The sequence below is a fragment of the Pseudonaja textilis genome, chromosome 17 (genome assembly GCF_049901715.1).
Source record: "Pseudonaja textilis isolate UNSWEBS1 chromosome 17, rPseTex1.2, whole genome shotgun sequence".
Taxonomy (NCBI): Eukaryota; Metazoa; Chordata; class Lepidosauria; order Squamata; family Elapidae; genus Pseudonaja; species Pseudonaja textilis.
This window is the reverse complement of record NC_142006.1, coordinates 3555205-3573564: the sequence shown is the minus strand read 5'-3', so window position 1 is coordinate 3573564 and position 18360 is coordinate 3555205. Positions and strand designations below refer to the sequence as shown.

At 43.6% G+C, this 18360-nt stretch overlaps 1 protein-coding gene across 3 annotated transcripts in view; it reads left to right on the top strand.

Moving 5' to 3' along the window:
* EEIG1 (estrogen-induced osteoclastogenesis regulator 1) overlaps positions 1-18360 on the top strand; it is a 48273-nt gene that overhangs the window by 22015 nt on the left and 7898 nt on the right. For all 3 annotated transcript variants that reach the window (XM_026712301.2, XM_087914546.1, XM_087914547.1), the window contains exons 3-8: positions 5775-5895; positions 7120-7149; positions 11499-11615; positions 13068-13114; positions 15162-15328; positions 17040-17144. In XM_026712301.2, the coding sequence (XP_026568086.1) occupies positions 5775-5895; positions 7120-7149; positions 11499-11615; positions 13068-13114; positions 15162-15328; positions 17040-17144 (587 nt within the window). The remainder of the gene's footprint in view (positions 1-5774; positions 5896-7119; positions 7150-11498; positions 11616-13067; positions 13115-15161; positions 15329-17039; positions 17145-18360) is intronic.

The following is an 18360-nucleotide window of genomic DNA, read 5'->3' as shown; positions in this document are numbered from 1 at the left end:
CTGCCGTCTGCACAGGCTGCTGGTGAACCACAACGCTACAAATCTCACCTCAGCCCTGTAGTCCTCTCTGCCTTTTTTCCTCTCTCTCTCCTTTGGCTGTGTTACTCCAACTTGCATTATGTTCTTTTCCAGTAATAACGGCAAAGTTAGAGCCATAAACTTTATATATGGCAGGGACTTGGACTTCATCAGCAGACTGCCTTCCTGCCAAGACGTTCTTAAAACCCTGAGAAGACCACTTTCCCGTTGTGTTTTATCGGTTTGACCTGCCAAAGAATCACCCATGCCTTAAAATTCAGGGCTGCTTCATAGCAGAGTACAAGAATGACATTTACGGCATTTCAAACATAAAACCATCGCTGTTCCCTTACCTACGTCGTGTACGTGGTGGGTCTATCTAGCTAATAATGTTGTATTCTCAGTAGCAATAGCCTGGAAATTTTTTAAAAAATAATAATCGTGTTTTAGCTTGCAAATAAAATCGGGCTTATTATAAACCTGTTTGCCCGTGGCAGTGGCAGCGTTCATTACGGTTGAGACCTGGGTCTGACTGGCTGGTTTTGTGACAAAATAACAGAACAGCTAATCCTCAAATTACAGCTTTTCATTTAGTGACCGTTCAAAGTTACAACAGCTCCGGAAAAAGAGACTTATGTCTATTTGGAGACAAGCTATTCTCCAAAGCACCTGAGGGCAGGACAAGAAGCAATGGGTGGAAAGTAATCCAGGAGAGAAGCAACTTAGAACTAAGGAGAAATTTCGTGACAAATTAGAACAATTAACCAGTGAAACAACTTGCCTCCAGAAGTTGTGAATGTGCCAACACTGGGAGGTTTAAGAAGAGATTGGATAAGCATTTGTCTGAAGTGATGTAGGGTTTCCTGCCTAAGGCGGGGGTTGGACTAGAAGACCTCCAAGGTCCCTTCCAACTCGGTTATTCTCCGGTGTGCTGAGGCGAGAATCCAAAGAACGGGTTAACCACGCCTCTTGTTTCCCCAGTTTCAACTCAGTCTTTGCCTTTGAATGGCCACTAAGCAAACTGTTGTAAATCAAGAACTACCAGCAAAAACATCTCTCGCTCACTGGCAAGAAGCGAGGTGGTCCTTTTAGACCAACTTAACTCGGGAACCAAGTTGTCAGAAGTATGTTGGGAAGCTGGTGGGGTGAGGGGCAGAGTCCACTCAAACACACTCACTCCCGGGGTAGTTTTGGGAAAAGATGAGTGTCGTTTTGTGGGTAGAAGAAAGAAGTTGGTCATCTCCAATGCCCTTCGGAGAAAACAAGCTGAGATACATCACACACACACACATACATTAGGGTCAATTGGTAATGAGGTTTGCATCATTTCAACCCCTTGTTAGGGATGACTTTGTCTTGCTGAATCACTGCCCTGTTTTGTTTTCTTGTCAAGAAACAACCCTCCCAAGAACCAAACAGCTGGACATTCATCAGCCTTGGCTCGGTTGGTGTCTTGGATGACGTGTGCCAAGTCACAAAGGAATGACTTTGGGCCATGACTGGTTGCGCTGTGAGGACAGCGAATGGGAAGACAAGCTCCTTTTTGATCCCGAGCCATTCTCTGAGGTTGCGGGGTGATGAGCAATTCCTTGATTCGTAAAGGGGTCTTTGCTCAGGGCTTTGGGATCTTTTGAGTTTGGGATCTGGAGGTGGAGTGGAACAAGCTATGTCATTTCATCCCAGGAACGTGGATTGAACAGCTGCCAAACAAGGGAAGCCTTATGGATGGATGGATGGATGGATGGATGGATGGATGGATGGAGGTAGAAGTAGAGATATATATTTTTATACCCTTGTTTCCCCAAAAATAAGACCCTGTCTTTTTTAACATCTATGTATACTGTATCTCTATGGATGGATGGATGGATAGACAGACAGACAGACAGATAGAGGTAGAAGTAGAGATATATTTTTATACCCATGTTTCCCCAAAAATAAGACCCTGTCTTTTTTAATATCTATGTATACTGTATCTCTATGGATGGATGGATGGATGGATGGATGGATGGATGGATGGATGGATGGATGGATGGATAGATAGATAGATAGAGGTAGAAGTAGAGATATATTTTTATACACGTGTTTCCCCAAAAATAAGACGCTGTCTTTTTTCTTTTTTTGGCCACCAAAAAAGGCACTAGGTCTTATTTTGGGGGGATGTCATTCTCTGACTAACGTCACTTGCGCGTGTGGCTCCTGGCCTCCTTTTTGCTATCAGAGGCCTTCAGGAACGTCTGCGCCCGGCAAGGCTTTCCTGAAGGCCTCTTCAGCCAATAAGAGAGGTCTTGTATCTATTGTTTGCTCTTGTGTTGTTACGGTTGAAGCTGAAGTATTCACTGACAGGTAGGATATACAGTGCGGATTCCAGACAGATGAGCTGTATTCGAGTATTGGTCTAGCAAAGGTTTTGTATGCCCTAGTTAGCAATTCAATATTACCGGAGGAGAAGCTTCGTAAGATTAGATTTTACAACTCTTAATGCCTTTTTGGCAGTGCTGTTGCAGTGAGCTCTGGCGCTTAGGTCGTTTGATATGAATACTCCGAGGTCCTTGACAGAGTGAGGATCATCAACGATGCTATATCTGCCTAGCTTGTATTTGGTGTACTGTGTTTTTTTTTTTTACCAATGTGTAGGACAGAGCAATGGTCAAGCTTTGGAGTTGCCAATTGTTTGACCATTCAGACACATAATCAAAGTCGCTTTGAAGGACGGTCCGCAGTGGTTTAAAACTTCTTCTGATCTTTAGCATCTGGTATCAGATTTCCTCAGAAGATTGATTGCTCCTACACAGGAGCGAAATCCTGCCTAGACAGCACAATATTTTAAATTTTGATGTGTTCAACCATGAGCTTTTAAAAGCATTTCTTTTTCTTTACATGGACACACCACGCCTTTGCAGATCTTACAGTCGGGGTGGAATAAAACAACGGATTTCAAAATGCGTCTTGGCATGACAAGGGCTGGCCATTAAAAAAGGGTTGTTCTGAAATGTTCTCTCTCTCTCTCTCTCTCTCTCTCTCTCTCTCCCTCTCTCTGACATGACTCTTCTGGAATTAACAGTTGGCTAAGAGAGTGACCTCTATGAGACTAAAACCAAAACAATATATATGAAAAACAGCTGGTTGGTCTTCTTTTAAGCCATCTTTGTTGTGTAGCTTGGAGAGAAGCGACATTCCAGAATGGTGATGTCAACTTTGTAGAGTTGGCAGTCAAGAGGAATATCCCGAAATACCCATAAGCCATCAAACGGCTGGGGTCTGAACAAGGGGCAGGATCCAACATCAAGAAACAGTGCTTCAGGATGAGGACGAGGGTGTATCTTCTGTGGTTGTGAGAACCTCCTTAAAAGAGGTACATCTTTAACAGAGTTAGATGTTGGTAACATGGTTTGGAGAAACTACATGTGTGAGTTAGAGAGACACCCACAGGTTGGGTGAATATTGGGCAAATATTTTAAAAAAAATTGGTTGGAGGAAATGATAAAACAACAGATAGACTTAAAGCCAGAGCTATTTCTATTGAGCATACTAACAGGGAAATATAATAAGAAAACTCAGTACTTGATGCTTCATGTAGTAAGAGCAGCGAGAATTAGCTACGCACAAAATTGGAAAAACATAAATACACTCACAGGGGAAATGGTAATAAAGAAAATACTTGATTGTGCTGAAATGGACAGGTTGACGATGGAAATTAAAGATAAAGGAGAATCAGAATATTATTCCATTTGGGACATATGGTACAGTTGATATAAAAGGTGTTTGTGCACAGCACCTTGCTGGAAGCAAAGCGTGCGTTATCTTTGTTTGTCAAGTCCTATCTGGGTTCCGGTGTCCTCCCAACTCTGTGTATTTCCTTATCTTTGGAAGTCTGCAATTCCTTATCCTGACCTGTCTCATTAATTGCTGCAGCGTAGATTGTGTTGGATTTTTATTTATAATTTAGATGTACTTTGGCTTTTCAGCTCTTTGGATTTCAAGGAAGGAGTCGGTCTTTCTCAATCTTTGAGGAGGTGACCCCGATTTTGAAACAGGAAGTGACGTCTTTGGGGCCTTCAGAAGGACATTTTCATGATTCCAGAAACGGGAGGGCACCTCCGTTTGAGCACTTTCATTTAAGGGGCAGGTTGAGTTTCAGTTTTGCTTGCAAGAGAGGACCAATAAACCCGAGAGTCACAAGATACATCTTGTCCTTCCTCCCCAACTTTCCATGCGAGAGAAACGCTCCCGAGATGTGCGTCTCGCCACTGCGTGATGGAGCAAGCGAGAAACCAAATTGCTGATCCTCTCATCATGTGCCTCACCTCTGCTTGTGGGTTATCTTTTCGGTTCGTCCCTCCCTCCGTTTCCTTCCTTTGCATCCGGATTCTTCTGAAAGGGACAAAAATCTGTCTTCTTCTTTTCCGCAGTGGCTGCGGGTCAAGCGTTGCCTTGTAGCTTTTGGGCATTGCCTTTCTCTGTTATTTTTTTGATGGCGCAATGCTTCCAACGGTGCGTTGCAAGGTCAGATCAAATAGGACCACGCTAACCAAGAACCACTGTTGATCTCTTAGGGTGTTGCAAAGGCCTCAACCTTATAGGCGCGTCAATGGGTTAAATTCTGGTTTACTAGCAGCAGGCACCACATTCACATCTTGTTCAGCTTTGCATTGTCACAAACCACAAATAGTGATTTAGAGCAGTGGGGGAAACCGACTTTTGTTGTCAGTGCAACTTGAATTCGTTTTTCTTTCTTTTTTCTCTCTCTCTGTCTCGCTTTCTTTCTTTTTCTTTCGTTTCCTGTCTCCATCTTCCTTTCTTTGTCGCCCTCTATCTAGCTATCTCTTATTTTTTTTCTCTGTCTCCCTCTTTCTTTCTCTCTCTCCATCTTTCTTTGTCTCCCCTTTCTTTCTTGTTTCTGTTTCCCTCCTTTCTTTCTTTCTCTCTCTCTGTCTTCCTTTTTCTTTCTCTGTCTCTTTCTTTCTTTCTCTCTCTTCCTTTCTCTGTCTTTCTCTCTCTCTCTCTCTCTCTTTCTTTCTCTCTTTCTTTCTTATCTGATCCAACCCCACTTAAAGCTTCTATAAGTCTCCTCCTCTCCAATTTGACCATTTTCCCCCTTAGCCAGCTGCATCTTATCCTTGATGTGGCCAGTTGGAGGGTTTTTTTTTTCCCCACTTTGCTTTTTCAGCAAAACACTCAAGGAAATAACGGTGCGAAATGAGCCGTTCCGGAACATGGTTCGGCCTGAGCTAACAGGAGGCGGGGAAAATGGGTGTTATTGTGAAGTACGTGCTCTCGTCCGAGAGCAGTAGATTGACAAGAATTACTATATACAGGCGCAGGTCGAATTACAACAGTTCATTTCGTGACGGAAGCGACAAAAACACAGAATAAAGTGACATATGACCGTTTTTCACACTTACGACCGTTGTGGGATCCGCATGGTTGCATGGGGACGCCCGCAGCTCTCGTGTTTATCACAGTTCTACCTCCACACTTCACAGCTGCATTACTAACCAAACAACTGCAGCAATTCTCCCCGGACAACTGCGACAGGAAAGGCCATAAAACGGTTCAAAAAACTCACTTAACGACTCCCTCGCTTTAGCGATGGAAAATTTAGGACTCGGTTGTTGTCATACTTTGAGGGCTACTTATGTACGACACTGTCTGTCCTTCCAAGAAGGATCCTTGCGTTTCTTCCCAAGATTCAAACGTTCAGGTGAAGCTGGAGCCAGTTTGCATCTCTCTGTTTTTGTCCCCCTTCTCCCCCCCAGGGAAGAAGTTCAAGAAAACTGTGTCCGCTGGAAGAAGAAATTTACCTTCATCTGCAAAATGAGTGCCAATCCCACCACAGGACTCCTGGACCCCTGCATTTGCCGAGTCTCGGTCCGCAAAGTGAGTTTGTTCTGACCAAGGCTTCCCGAGACAATAACAATTGCACACTGTTCTCCAAAACCTTATTTTTTTATTATTTCAACGGCTGTGAATCCATTCGAGACTTCAGTTCCCATAACTCATGAGCTATGGGCCTTGGACTGATGGAGTATCGGTCTCCCTGAGCTCCATACGAGACTTCAGTTCCCATATGGCTGTGCTGGCTCATGAGATATGGGCCTTAGGTCAACCTTTGGGTTCTTCTGCTTGTGGACTGATGGAGTATCAGCGTTCTGGAGCTCCATGCAAGACTTCAGTTCCCATAAGGCTGGCTTGGCCCATGAATTAAGAGCCTTGGCTTCCACCAAGGTAGGGCCTTGCACGTTGAATCCAAGATCTTCTAAGGAATCCATAATTAAAAGCAGCAAATTTACCAGGCCTTCAAAAGGTGAACTCAACCTCTCAAGAACTTCCCTACGATGGACTTGAGGTTGCTCCTCCTTTGAAGTGGTTCTTGGGAGCCTTTTAAACATAGCTGCCTTTGCTCCTGTGGCTTAACTAGAATGTTTTCATAAAACTGACTGGCTTAGTGTGACAAATGTAGGCTTGTTTTGACCAAGGCTTCCTGAGACAGTAACAATCACATGCTGTTCCCCAAAAACCTTGTTTTTATTACTTCAATGGATGTGAAATATATGCATTCATAGCCCGTAATGAGTCCCAAACTGTTTATGAATAGTCCAACAGAACTTCTGCCACAATCCTTCGGGATAAGGCTGATAAGCACCCACCTTTATCTCCCTTGAAATGCTGCCAACAACTAAATTGCCAATTAGCTGTTCAAGACCAAATGGAGAACAAAGTCCGTATGGAGCTTCAGAGTTTAAACTGACCAGAATGAACAAAGTTGCTTCCTGCAAAGGCTCATATCCCTTTGCTCTTCCTTTATGTCTTATGGGAGGGCCAATCACCTCCAAGCCTTACTCCCAAGTCTCCCCTTTTGTCTTCTTGCTTTCTGGCAGCTCTGCGCTAGCAGGGCTCGGAGGTTGTCTTATTCTCTTCCTGGAAAGATTGACCCTCCTGCCCAAACTTCTAAGAAATCGTTAAAAATTTCCCTCCAAATGCCAAAAAATAAACAAAACAGCATCCCCCCTTTTTTGGGGCGGGGGACCCTCATTTGTAAAAGAACTTGATTTTTTCTTGAGTCCTTCTTTGTAAACTGACTTTCTCTTTCTTTCCTGGCAGGAACTGAAAGGAGGAAAAGCTTATTCCAAGGTAAGAGGACACATCAGGCCACCCAGAGCAAAGTTAGATGATGATCTTGTCTGGGTTTGCAAAGCGAAACAAGCCAACTTTGCACAAAAGTCTCCCCAGCTCCTTTTAACCACCTTTGCCCCAAACCAAAATTTAGGAGTGGATACCTGTACAGTGTACCATAAGTTTTAAAGTAATCTTGGGGTGAAGAGTTTAAAATAACACGAGAGATCGAAACGTTATCTAAAACCTGGGGGAAAATAGCAAAAGGTTTTTGAAAGTCCAGCGTGAGATGTTTCCTCCTGGCCCAAGACTGATCCCACCACCACCAAAACCTTGTTCAAACATGTTACAAGGAGTGAAGCTCTTTTTTTTTTAACCACAGTTTAGACACCCTGATGGGAAAAAAACTGCAGGCTAGGCCACTGGAGACGAAGATACTAATGGATATCAGGGCCAGCCCTGGTTTGATTAAACCCATCACTTCTAGACAGCCGCAATAACAGAGGACTCAGGTCTCAAGCAGGAATCTGGCCTGAAACAGAAGTCTTGACGGGCCAGTTAACCCTGGCCTGGCTCTTTGGCCCAAGACTATTTATAGTCCTCCCCTAAAAATAAGACAAAAGTGTAAAATATGAGATTTAAAATTCCGGCATAATTCATTGCTCAGGACAAACGTACTCTAAAGACAGGTGTGTTTTTTTCCGTCAGCTTGGCTGAGGACATCAGAGGTTTGTCATGTAAGGACAACCTGTCCCCTGTACAGTGAAGCGTTCAAATTGTTCTAATGTTGCACTCCAGTAATTTTACCGGTTGTAAAATACTGAATTAGATAGATAGATAGATAGATAGATAGATAGATAGATAGATAGATAGATAGAAATAGATAGATAGATAGATAGATAGATAGATAGATAGATAGATAGATAGATAGATAGATAGATAGACAGACAGACAGACAGACAGACAGACAGACGGATGATTAGATAGAGATAGATGATTAGATAGAGATAGATAGATAGACAGACAGACAGGATTAGATAGAGATAGATGATTAGAGATAGATGATAGATAGATAGATAGATAGATAGATAGATAGATAGATAGACAGACACATAGATAGATAGATAGATAGATAGATAGATAGATAGATAGACAGACAGACAGATAGATGATTAAATAGAGATAGATAGATAGACAGACAGACAGGATTAGATAGAGATAGATGATTAGAGATAGATGATAGATAGATAGATAGATAGATAGATAGATAGATAGATAGATAGATAGATAGATAGATAGATAGATAGATAGATAGATGATAGTGTTTTAGCTGTAAAACATCACATATAATTTGGCACGTCGGCTAAGAGAAACAGGAAGTGGGTTTCATGCAAAACTCTGCGTGCAATTCTGCCACTCGGTTGCTGAATTGCTCATAGGCTCATGGTCTAAAGATAGGTTTAAATGTGGGTTTTTGCAGCTGTGGGAAGAGGGGAAACTGCAGGAAATGTCTACCCACATCAGCCCCGGCCTGTTTTTGTGAGTCTCTTGCAACACAACATAATGGAGTGCCATTTGTCAGAAATGGTGTAGGGTCTCCCGCTTGGGCGGGGGGTTGGACTAGATGACCTACAAGGTCCCTTCCAACTCTGATTATCTGTTATCTGTTAATGCATCTAGATAAAGGTAAAGGTTCCCCTCGCACATCCGTACTAGTCGTTTCTGGCTCTAGGAGGCGCTGCTCATCTCCGTGACAAAGCCACAGAGCCAGCGCTGTCCAAAGACATCTCCGTGGTCTCATGTGGCCGGCAGGACTAAACGCCGAAGGTGCGTGGAACGCTGTTACCTTCCCAACAAAGGGGTCCCTATTTTCCTACTTGCATTTTTTTTACATGCAGAAGTTGGGACGAGTATCGGGAGCTCACTCCATGACGCAATGCTAGGGATTCGAACCGCCGAACTGCCGGCCTTTCTGATGAACAAGCTCAGCCACTGAGTCCCACCACCTTTGAAAAGCCACAAATGGACAACCTGGATTCTATGGCCAATCCACGTTTCCTCCTGGAACAAGGGCTCAAGCCCTGGAGCTCCACTGCCAGAAGGAACATCCGTGTCTAGACTAAAAGCTGAATTCGATTGTATCTCTTTGGCCTTGGAAAGGAAGTTAAAATCAAAAACATTTCTCCCCCTTCCGTTCTTTTTCTAGTTGTGCCTTTAATCAGTTTGCCTCACCTTCAATTAGACGAAAGAAGGAGACCCTGAAGGATGTCTTGACCATCCTAGACTATCAAAGGGTCCTCCTGTAACTAGGTTAGTTAGGCCTTTAACGAGGTCACTCCTGTGGCCTAGGGGTGCGGTGGCTCAGTGGCTAAGATAGCTTGTCGATCAGAAAGGTCAGCCGTTCGGCGGTTCGAATCCCTAGCGCCACGTCATGGCGTGAGCTCCCGTTACTCGTTCCAACTTCTGCCCAGCTAGCAGTTCTAAAGCTCGTAAAAAATGCAAGTAGAAAAATAGGGATCTCTTTGGTGGGAAGGGAACAGCGTTCCATGCGCCTTCAAAGGCGTTTAGTCGTGTCGGACGCATGACCGTGGAGACGTCTTCGGACAGCGCTGGCTCTTCGGCTTTGTCACGGAGATGAGCAGCACCCCCTAGAGCCGGAAATGACTAGCACAGATGTGCAAGGAAGCAACCTTTATCTTTTAACCTAGGCCTGTTGACACATGGAGACACCGTGCTTTTCACTGGAGTTGTTGAAGTTAACGGTTAACTGAAATCCCCATACAGGGAGTCCTTGACTTACAACCACCATTGAGCCCCAGATTAATGTTCTTAACCGAGACATTTATCAAAAGTGAATTTTGCTCCCTTCTGCCTCCTTTCTTGCCCCCGTTGCTAAGTGAATCACTGCGGTTACGGTTGTTAAGCGAATCCGGCTTCCCCGTTGACTTTGCTCGTCGGAAGGTTGCCATAGGAGATCGCATAACCCTCCCCGGGGGGGGGGGAACGCTGCGACCGTCGTAAATGTGAACCAGTTACCAGGTCTCCCAATTTTGATCAGGTGACCTCAGGGAGGCTGGAACGGTCATAAGAGTGAAAAACGGCCCTCGTTGCTTCTTTCAGTGCCATTGTGAACGGTCACTGAACGGACTATCGTAAGTCAAGGACTGCCTCTGTGTGTGTGTGTGTGTGTGTGTGTTGTGTAACCTGCCTGGAGATGCTTCCCTTTCAACCTGCCCCCCCTAAGAAACCCAAACCAACTTTCATCCCCAACTCTCCATTCTTCCTCTCTTCCCGGGCTGGCGGTGTGGATCCTGGGATGCGCCTAGGACAAAGAGTGCCTTATTATATTTGTGTACACATACATGGGAGTGAACTTTTTCCACTTCACTGACCTGGCATGTTCTTGGTTATGCAACCTTTCCCGAGCGAGTTAACGCTTCCCTTGCCAGGCTGATGGTAATCCTGGTTCTTTACCAGGATGATCAGGGTTTTCTGGAAAACGAGGTCAAGGTTAAGGGGGGGAAATGAATAGAGAGTAAAGTAGAGTCGAATTAGAATAGTATTAGAATAGGGTAGGATAGGACAGAACAAGAACAGAACAGAAGAGAAGAGGGGAAGAGAATGAAACTAGGATAGGACAAGAACAAAACGGAGGAATGGAATGGAACAGAATAGAATAAAACAAGGATAGGACAGGACAAGAACAGAACAGAGGAATGGAATAGAACAGAACAGAACAAGGCTAGGATAGGACAAAACAAGAACAGATTAGAATAGAGAAACAGAATAAAACTAGAATAGAACAAGGATAGGATAAAACCCAACAAAAACAGTAGAATACAACAAGACAGGAACACAACAGAACAAAGGAACGGAACAGAATAGAATTAGAATAGAATAAAGCTAGGATAGGGCAGGGCAGGACAAGAACAGAACAGAGGAATGGAATTTAATAGAACAAAACAAGAATAGGACAGAACCAGAACAGGATAGGACAAAGGAACAAAATAAAACTAGAATAGAACAAGGATAGGATAGAACACCACAAGACAGAACAGAACAGAACAGAATACAAGGATAAGACAGGAACAGAACAGAACAGAGGAATGGAACCGAATAGAACCAGGACAGGACAAGAACAGAATAGAGGAACGGAACAGAACAGAACAAAATAACAGAGTTGGAAGGGACCTTGGAGGTCTTCTAGTCCAACCCCCTGCCCAGGCAGGAGACCCTACACCCTTTCAGACCAACGGTTGCCCAATCTTTCCAAACGGCTCTTCCTGGAGCTCAGAAGGGACAGTAATACCTTTTGATTCGCCTGGGGATCGTGCAGCTTTTCACGCTCCTCCGTTGGGCTTTTCCAGCTGGGTTTCACTGACCTGAACTTGGCCGAATTCGCCGGCTCGGGCCTGACCGTCCGATGCTGCCTGTTGGAAGGATACGACACCAAGAACACCAGGCAGGACAATTCCATCCTGAAGGTAAGTCTAGAGGATCTCTGGGTGCAGGGAAAGATGGGGCGGACGGACGGGGTGGTTCTGAGAGAAGTGCTGGAGATGCTTTCCCCCAAAAAAGGAGCAGACTCACAGCGAGATAGGCGGCAAATAAATGTAACAAACAAGCCCAGGTCACCCTCAACTTGCGACCACCACTATAACACCTCTGTTGTTAAGTGAGACATTGGTTCAGTGAACTTTGCACCCCATTTTTACGTTGTTTCTTGCCACCGTTGTTAAGCCAATCGCTGCAACTGATAAGTTAGTTGAGTAGATCCGGCTTCCCCGTTGATTTTGCTTCCCCTGGGACACAGCAACCGTCGTAAGTGCGCGTTGCCAAGCCTCTGAATTGCGATCACGTGACCATGGGGAGGTTGCAACCCGTCGCAAGTGTGGAAAAAAATGGTCGTAAGTCGCCTTTTTTCAGCACCGTTCTTCGAACGGTCCCTTCATAAACAAGGAGTCCCTGCAAGTAAATATAAATAATAAAATGGCGGCTAGGATGAAATAGAGAACGTACCTAGTAACGAAACCCAGGATAGCAATTGCAATAGCACTTAAGACTGATATACTGCTTTATAGTGCTTTCACAGCCCTCTCTAAGCGCTTTACAGAGTCAGCCTCTTGCCCCCAACAATCTGGGTCCTCATTCGACCCACCTCGGAAGGACGGAAGGCGGAGTCAACCTGGAGCCTGATTAGATTTGAACTGCCAAATTGTAGGCAGCTGGCTGCAGCAGAAGTAGCTTGCAGTACCGCACTCCTAACCACTGCGCCACAGAAGCTCCAAGGATGCTGGTACCTTGTTTATTCTGGACAAGGGAGCACGCTTTCTTTTTTATTTATTCACCTTTTTTTCTATTTCTTAACACCCTCTGAAAGGGGCCTGTCTCTTCTTTTGCACCTCATTTTTACTAAAATGTTGACACTGGGACATAAAAACCAATAATGCAAGTAAGGAAAGAAAAAAGAAAAGGAAATGGAAGACAAAGCCAAAAAAACCCAAGGGAAGGCGGGGGGGAAGTTGAAGAAAAATAGGGCAGAAAGGTAATCGCTTGGTCACAGGCTCTGTTCACAATCCATAACCTGTGTGTGTATGTGTGTTTGTGGGTGCAGTTTTATCACACTCTTCCTTGTCTAGATTTCCACTCCAAAGATTGTTTAGCAGATATAACAGCTTGGGGGTGGGGAGGTAGAAAATACCATATGTCTCGAGTTACGGAAGCTGCTCGGTTGGCCAGATATCAGAAATAATCTCTTTCCCTCTTTCTCTCATTCTCTCTCTCTCTCTCTCCCTCTGTCTCTCTTCCTCTCCCTTTCTCCTTCTCTTTCCCTCTCTTCCCCCCCTTTCTTCCTTTCTTCCCTCTTTCTTTCTTTCTTTCTTTCTTTCTTTCTTTCTTTCTTTCTTTCTTTCTTTCTTTCTTTCTTTCTTTCACAGGTGACGATTGGCATGTCCCTCTTATCCGGAGACCCTTGTTTCAAAACGTGAGTCTTTGGGGAAGCTTAAAACCCTTCTGGGAGGGCGTTTCAAAGGCTAGGATATCTCCATAGCTCTTGATGTCCCCTCTGATACCTTGCTGGTAGCAACCACCAGCCTGGGTTGGGGAAGATTGGAAAGGAGAAAAACAGAAAGGGGATCCAACCTGAGTTGGTCTCCAGAACCAGAGCGTTCGTCTTCCGAGTTTTCCTCCTTTAGCCCGTCTTCAGGAAATTTTTCTCTAGCAGAGCGTTCTGAACTCATTGGTAGCCTCACCCCCCGCAATGCACAGATTCGAATTTTGCAGCTACTAAGATTGTTGGGCGAGCCGGGACAAAAACAGCCAGAGATTGAAGCCTGGGCAAACAGGCCCCTTGTCAATCAAAAGGGGTGCTGATTTATCAGTAGCCTCACAAGTACTTAGAAGGTACTTGATAGATCGGAAAACACTCCAGAAGGTTAACATCATTGCCCAGAGGATCATGGGTTGCCCTCTCCCTTCTTTGGAAGAGCTTTATTGCTCCCGCTGCCTTAAGAAAGTTCAAAACATTCTCAAAGATCCATCTCATCAAAGGGCCACCCTTTTTCTTTTTGAACTATTACCATCTGGTAGACGGTACAGGACAATAATAAAAACAAGGACAAATAGGCTGAAAAACAGCTTCCATCCCAGGGCAGTAGCTCTGTTGAATTCTGCTGTATAGTGCAATATTCATGCAATACCAGGGGGTTTTCAATTCAATTGCATGGGATGTGTGTTCGTGTTTCATGTTCATAGTCGTAATGTACACTGAAGATGGTATTTAATTCCATTGCAATGACAATGAAGTAAACTAAAGGTGAGCAAGCAAACAACAACCAACTATTTAAAAGCCAGCCATCCCCCACACCCCAGTCAACCTCTAAAAAGCCGCACGCAACCAGGCACCATATAAATACCACACACAGAACAGCACACATTCCCTGAAGGATGGGCGCTCTAGCACAAATCCAAGAACTCGGAAGACTTAAAACCTTTGGTCCCGGTAACCAAACTGATTGGATCCTACAACGTTATTCCAGGGCACCTAGATTTGCGAAAAATAAAAGAGATTTTTTTTAAAAAAATTGTTGAACAAAGCAACAGGTATGTGGTTGTTGACTTTCCAAGGAGGTGGCTGCTGATTAGCTACCAGCAGCTTAGGCATACCTGGCAGGGGTGTGGCATGCAGTAGGCAAAAGGTGTTGGCAATTCCATACCGGTAACCAAGGCAAGCAGGAAAAGAAACACACCTGTTGCGTAGGTGCGTGTGTGTGTTGGGGGGGGGGGGTTGCAAGACCTTGTCACCAGCTTGGTTGAAGTCCACCGGTGTCACAATGGTGTGTAAGCAAGGGTGGGATTCAAATTTTTTAACAACCGGTTCTGTGGGTGTGGCTTAGTTGGTGGGCATGGCTTGGTGGTCATGTTATTGGCTGGGTATGGCCTACTTAATACCACTCACATCGAGGCACGTATCTCCTCACCTGGCCTCTCGTGACTGTGGGGATGCTGCAATAGTCATAAGTGTGAAAAATGGTCATAAATCACTTTTTTCAGTGCCATTGTAACTTTGAATGGTCACTCCACACAAGCAAAGTACCAGCAAAGGAGGAAAAAAAACTCCAGAGATGTTCCTGAGACAGGAAGTCTAGTCCTGTCAAGAATGTAAAAAGGGTTAACGGAGAGGCAGTTTCTGTAAGCAACACCAGAATATTTCCTTCCTGCCTTCCTTACAGGATTAGCCCAGTAATTTCTTCTAACAGTCGGTTCTCCGAACTGCTTAGAATGGTAACAACCGGTTCTAGCGAATAAGTGCGAACTTGTAGAATCCCACCCCTGTGTGTAAGGCTAAAAAACACCTTTTCACATTATGGGGGGAAGAAAAGAGGAAATTTCAGCCTATTCCCAGATTGCTCGGTTTCCAGTGCTTTTATATTTCCATCTTCAATCCAAGATTTTTGCTGTTGGGTGGTTGGTTTTATTTTTATTCTCCCCTCCTCAAGAATTAATAAAAGCCCTTTTCTGCCTTTTCGCAGCCCACCTTCCACGGCCAAATCCGTGGCCATCCCAGGACAAGACTCGAGCCTTGAGCTCACCTGCAAAGGGGAGGGAACCAGCCGGACTGTAACTCCCAGCACCAATGCAGCGTCTTCAATCGGTTCCGTCCGTCAGAACAAGCCCAGGGCCACCATCCTGGGGTCAGGTATGAACCAAGGGGGATTTCCTTACCCGGTCCCAAATTTGGGAGAGAAAGATTCAAAATTGGAAGGGATTAAGTCACTTACACAGTTCTCCTCCTTCCTCCCCTCTCCCCCACAAATGCAAAAATTAAAATTTTAAAAAATTAAATTTTTAATAGCTTTGGTTTAGAGTCTAGACCTATAAGGGATGCGGTAGCTCAGTGGCTAAGATTCTTAGCTTGTAAATCAGAAAGCTCAGCAGTTTGGCGGTTTGAATCCCTAGCGCCGCGTCACAGAGTGAGCTCCCTCCCGTTCCTTGTCCCAACTTCTGCCAACCTAGCAGTTCAAAAGCATGTAAAAAAATGCAAGTAGAAAATTAGGAACCCCTTTGGTGGGAAGGTAACAGCGTTCCATGCGCCTTTGGCATTCAGTCATGCCGCCCACATGACCACAGAGACGACTTCGGACAGCGCTGGCTCTTCTTTGGCTTTGTAACGGAGATGAGCACTGCGCCCTAGAGCCGAAAATGACGAGCACATATGTGCATGGGGAACCTTTACCTTTTAGAGTTTAGACCATTCAGCTTCCTTCTTCTTTTTTTTTTAATTACTTTTAATAAATTTTTACACTTTTAAAAACAAATCATATATACAATTTTTTGCGGTAAGTTGTGGCATCGACTTTTCCATTTTCATTTACATACATACATATATATTATATATATATAGAGAGAGAGAGAGAGAGAAGAGATGATTCCACCAGACTCAATCATTTGGAAGCCTGCACTCACAAACAAAAAAATCTCCACACCACTAGCCAGGCAAACACTTGGGCACAAACAGATCCCCCCTGATACCTCCAGCTCAAACACACCCCAACCAGGCACCCAGATGAAACCTAGTTTCCTAACAAATGATAGCCGTCCATTTACTCGGAGCCAAGCTGCACTAAAAGCCTCCAATACAGGAACACAATGTTGCCAGCCAATCAAGACACAAAAAAAGCCACAAAACAGATAGAAGATATTAGAAACACCAATCCAGCAGAACACAGCAAACTCCAAGACCAATAAACACAGACCAAGACTCCCAACCAATCAGGATAAAGAAAAAACCATTCTGGCACAGCAGTAGGCTGCCCCAAATTTAAAACTGAAACCTCTGTAAAAGTCTGACTCACAGACGAACACAATACAGAAGCCTGATGATGGCAGATGAGATTCTGCCGAAACGTCGCTACAACTTTAAAAGCACAACTACAATGACGCGGGAAAATACCCGAACAAAGTTGAATACCATATATATATATATCATAACTTTCTTTATAATCATATCTGTGGGACTACTCTCTAATTTCCAATTTTGGGCATACATTATTCCAGCTGCTGTCAGTATATGTATTATATATTCAGTGTCTTTCTTATATTCACCACTGATTATCCCTAATAAGAACATTTTCAGGCTTGAGTTTGATTTTTAAACCAATTATTTCTTGCAGCCAGATTTTATTTTATTTTATTTATTTTATTTTGGAATTAAATTTTATTCCAAAATTTCTTCGCTTTAGAACCCTAATCCTTTACCTTTTAGAGTTTAGAACATTCAGCTTCCTTATTTCACTTGATGAAAGATGATCAGCTCCGCAGCTAATTATTATTATTATTATTATTATTTTTTATTATTATTATTATTATTATTATTATTATTATTATTATTATTATTATTTCCTTTCCAGGGGTTTTAGAAGAACCAGACCAGAACTTATCAAGTCCAGAAGAAGTGTTTCATTCTGGCCACTCGCGAAATTCAAGCTATGCCAGCCAACATTCCAAAATCTCTGGTCAGTGTCCATCCCATCAAGAGCTGAGTTTTCATAAGCCGATCAGAATGGAGGTCTAATTTCTAACAGTCTTTTTCCCAGGCAGAACCAGACCTAAAACAAAATGATAAATTTTTACAAATGTAATAGCAATTCTTTAAATTTTTGATTTTTTTTATCCTAGCTTAACCAGAAAGAGGGTTTTCATTTTCTTTTTACTACTGATTTAATTTAATTTTAATTTTTGATTTAATGTTTAATAAATACACTTAAGACCATCCATTTATGGCATCCATATGGGATACTGAGTCCCCTTCCAAATTGGGTATTTATCTGCCCTTTCTATCATGAATATTTGAAAAACTATTTTTTGTTCCTAGTTTTTTTTAAAAAAATTTATTTTTATTTTAGTTTTTACTCAGGGGTCATTGGAGTCAGATTTGGCATACAAGTTATTATTATTGTTTTAAAGAATGATATTTCTTTTATTCTAGCTAAGCCAGCAAGAATTGTTGGTTTTTGTCGTCGTTGTTTTTTTTTGTATTGGGGTGTTTAATAGATAAATATGCACTATTGCTGTAAATTTGGGATATTCACAGCCCAAGGCATTCTGATGGAGAATTAGTACCGCTTTAATAAAGCCTTAGTAAGGCCACACTTGGAATACTGCATCCAGTTTTGGTCACCACGTTACAAAAAAAGAGGTTGAGACTTTGGAAAAAGAAGGACTGGACTGCAAAGAAGAGCAACTAAGACGATTAAGGGCCTGGAGACTAAAACATATGAAGAACGGCTGCAGGAGTTGGGTTTGGCCAGTCTAGAGAAAAAAAAACTAGGGGGAAAAGGATAGTAGTTTTTCAGTTATTTGAGGAGTTGCCACAAAGAGGAGAGGGACAATTTTATTCTCCAAAGCACCAGAGAAGCGGGACAAGAAACAACGGACGGAAAGCAGTCAAAGAGAGAAGCAACCTGGAATTAAGGAGAAAACTTCCTAATAGTGAGGACAATTAACCAGTGGAACAGCTGGCCACCAGAAATCATGAGCGCTCCATTACTGGAGGTTTTTAAGAAGAGACTGGACGGCCACTTGTCTGAAACAGTATAGGTTCTCCTGCTTGAGCAGGGGGCTGGACTAGAAGACCTCCAAGGTCCCTTGCAGTCCTACGATGAAGGAAGGAAGGAAGGAAGGAGCCCTCTCTAAGCAGTTTACAGAGTCAGCCTCTGTCCCCCAACAATC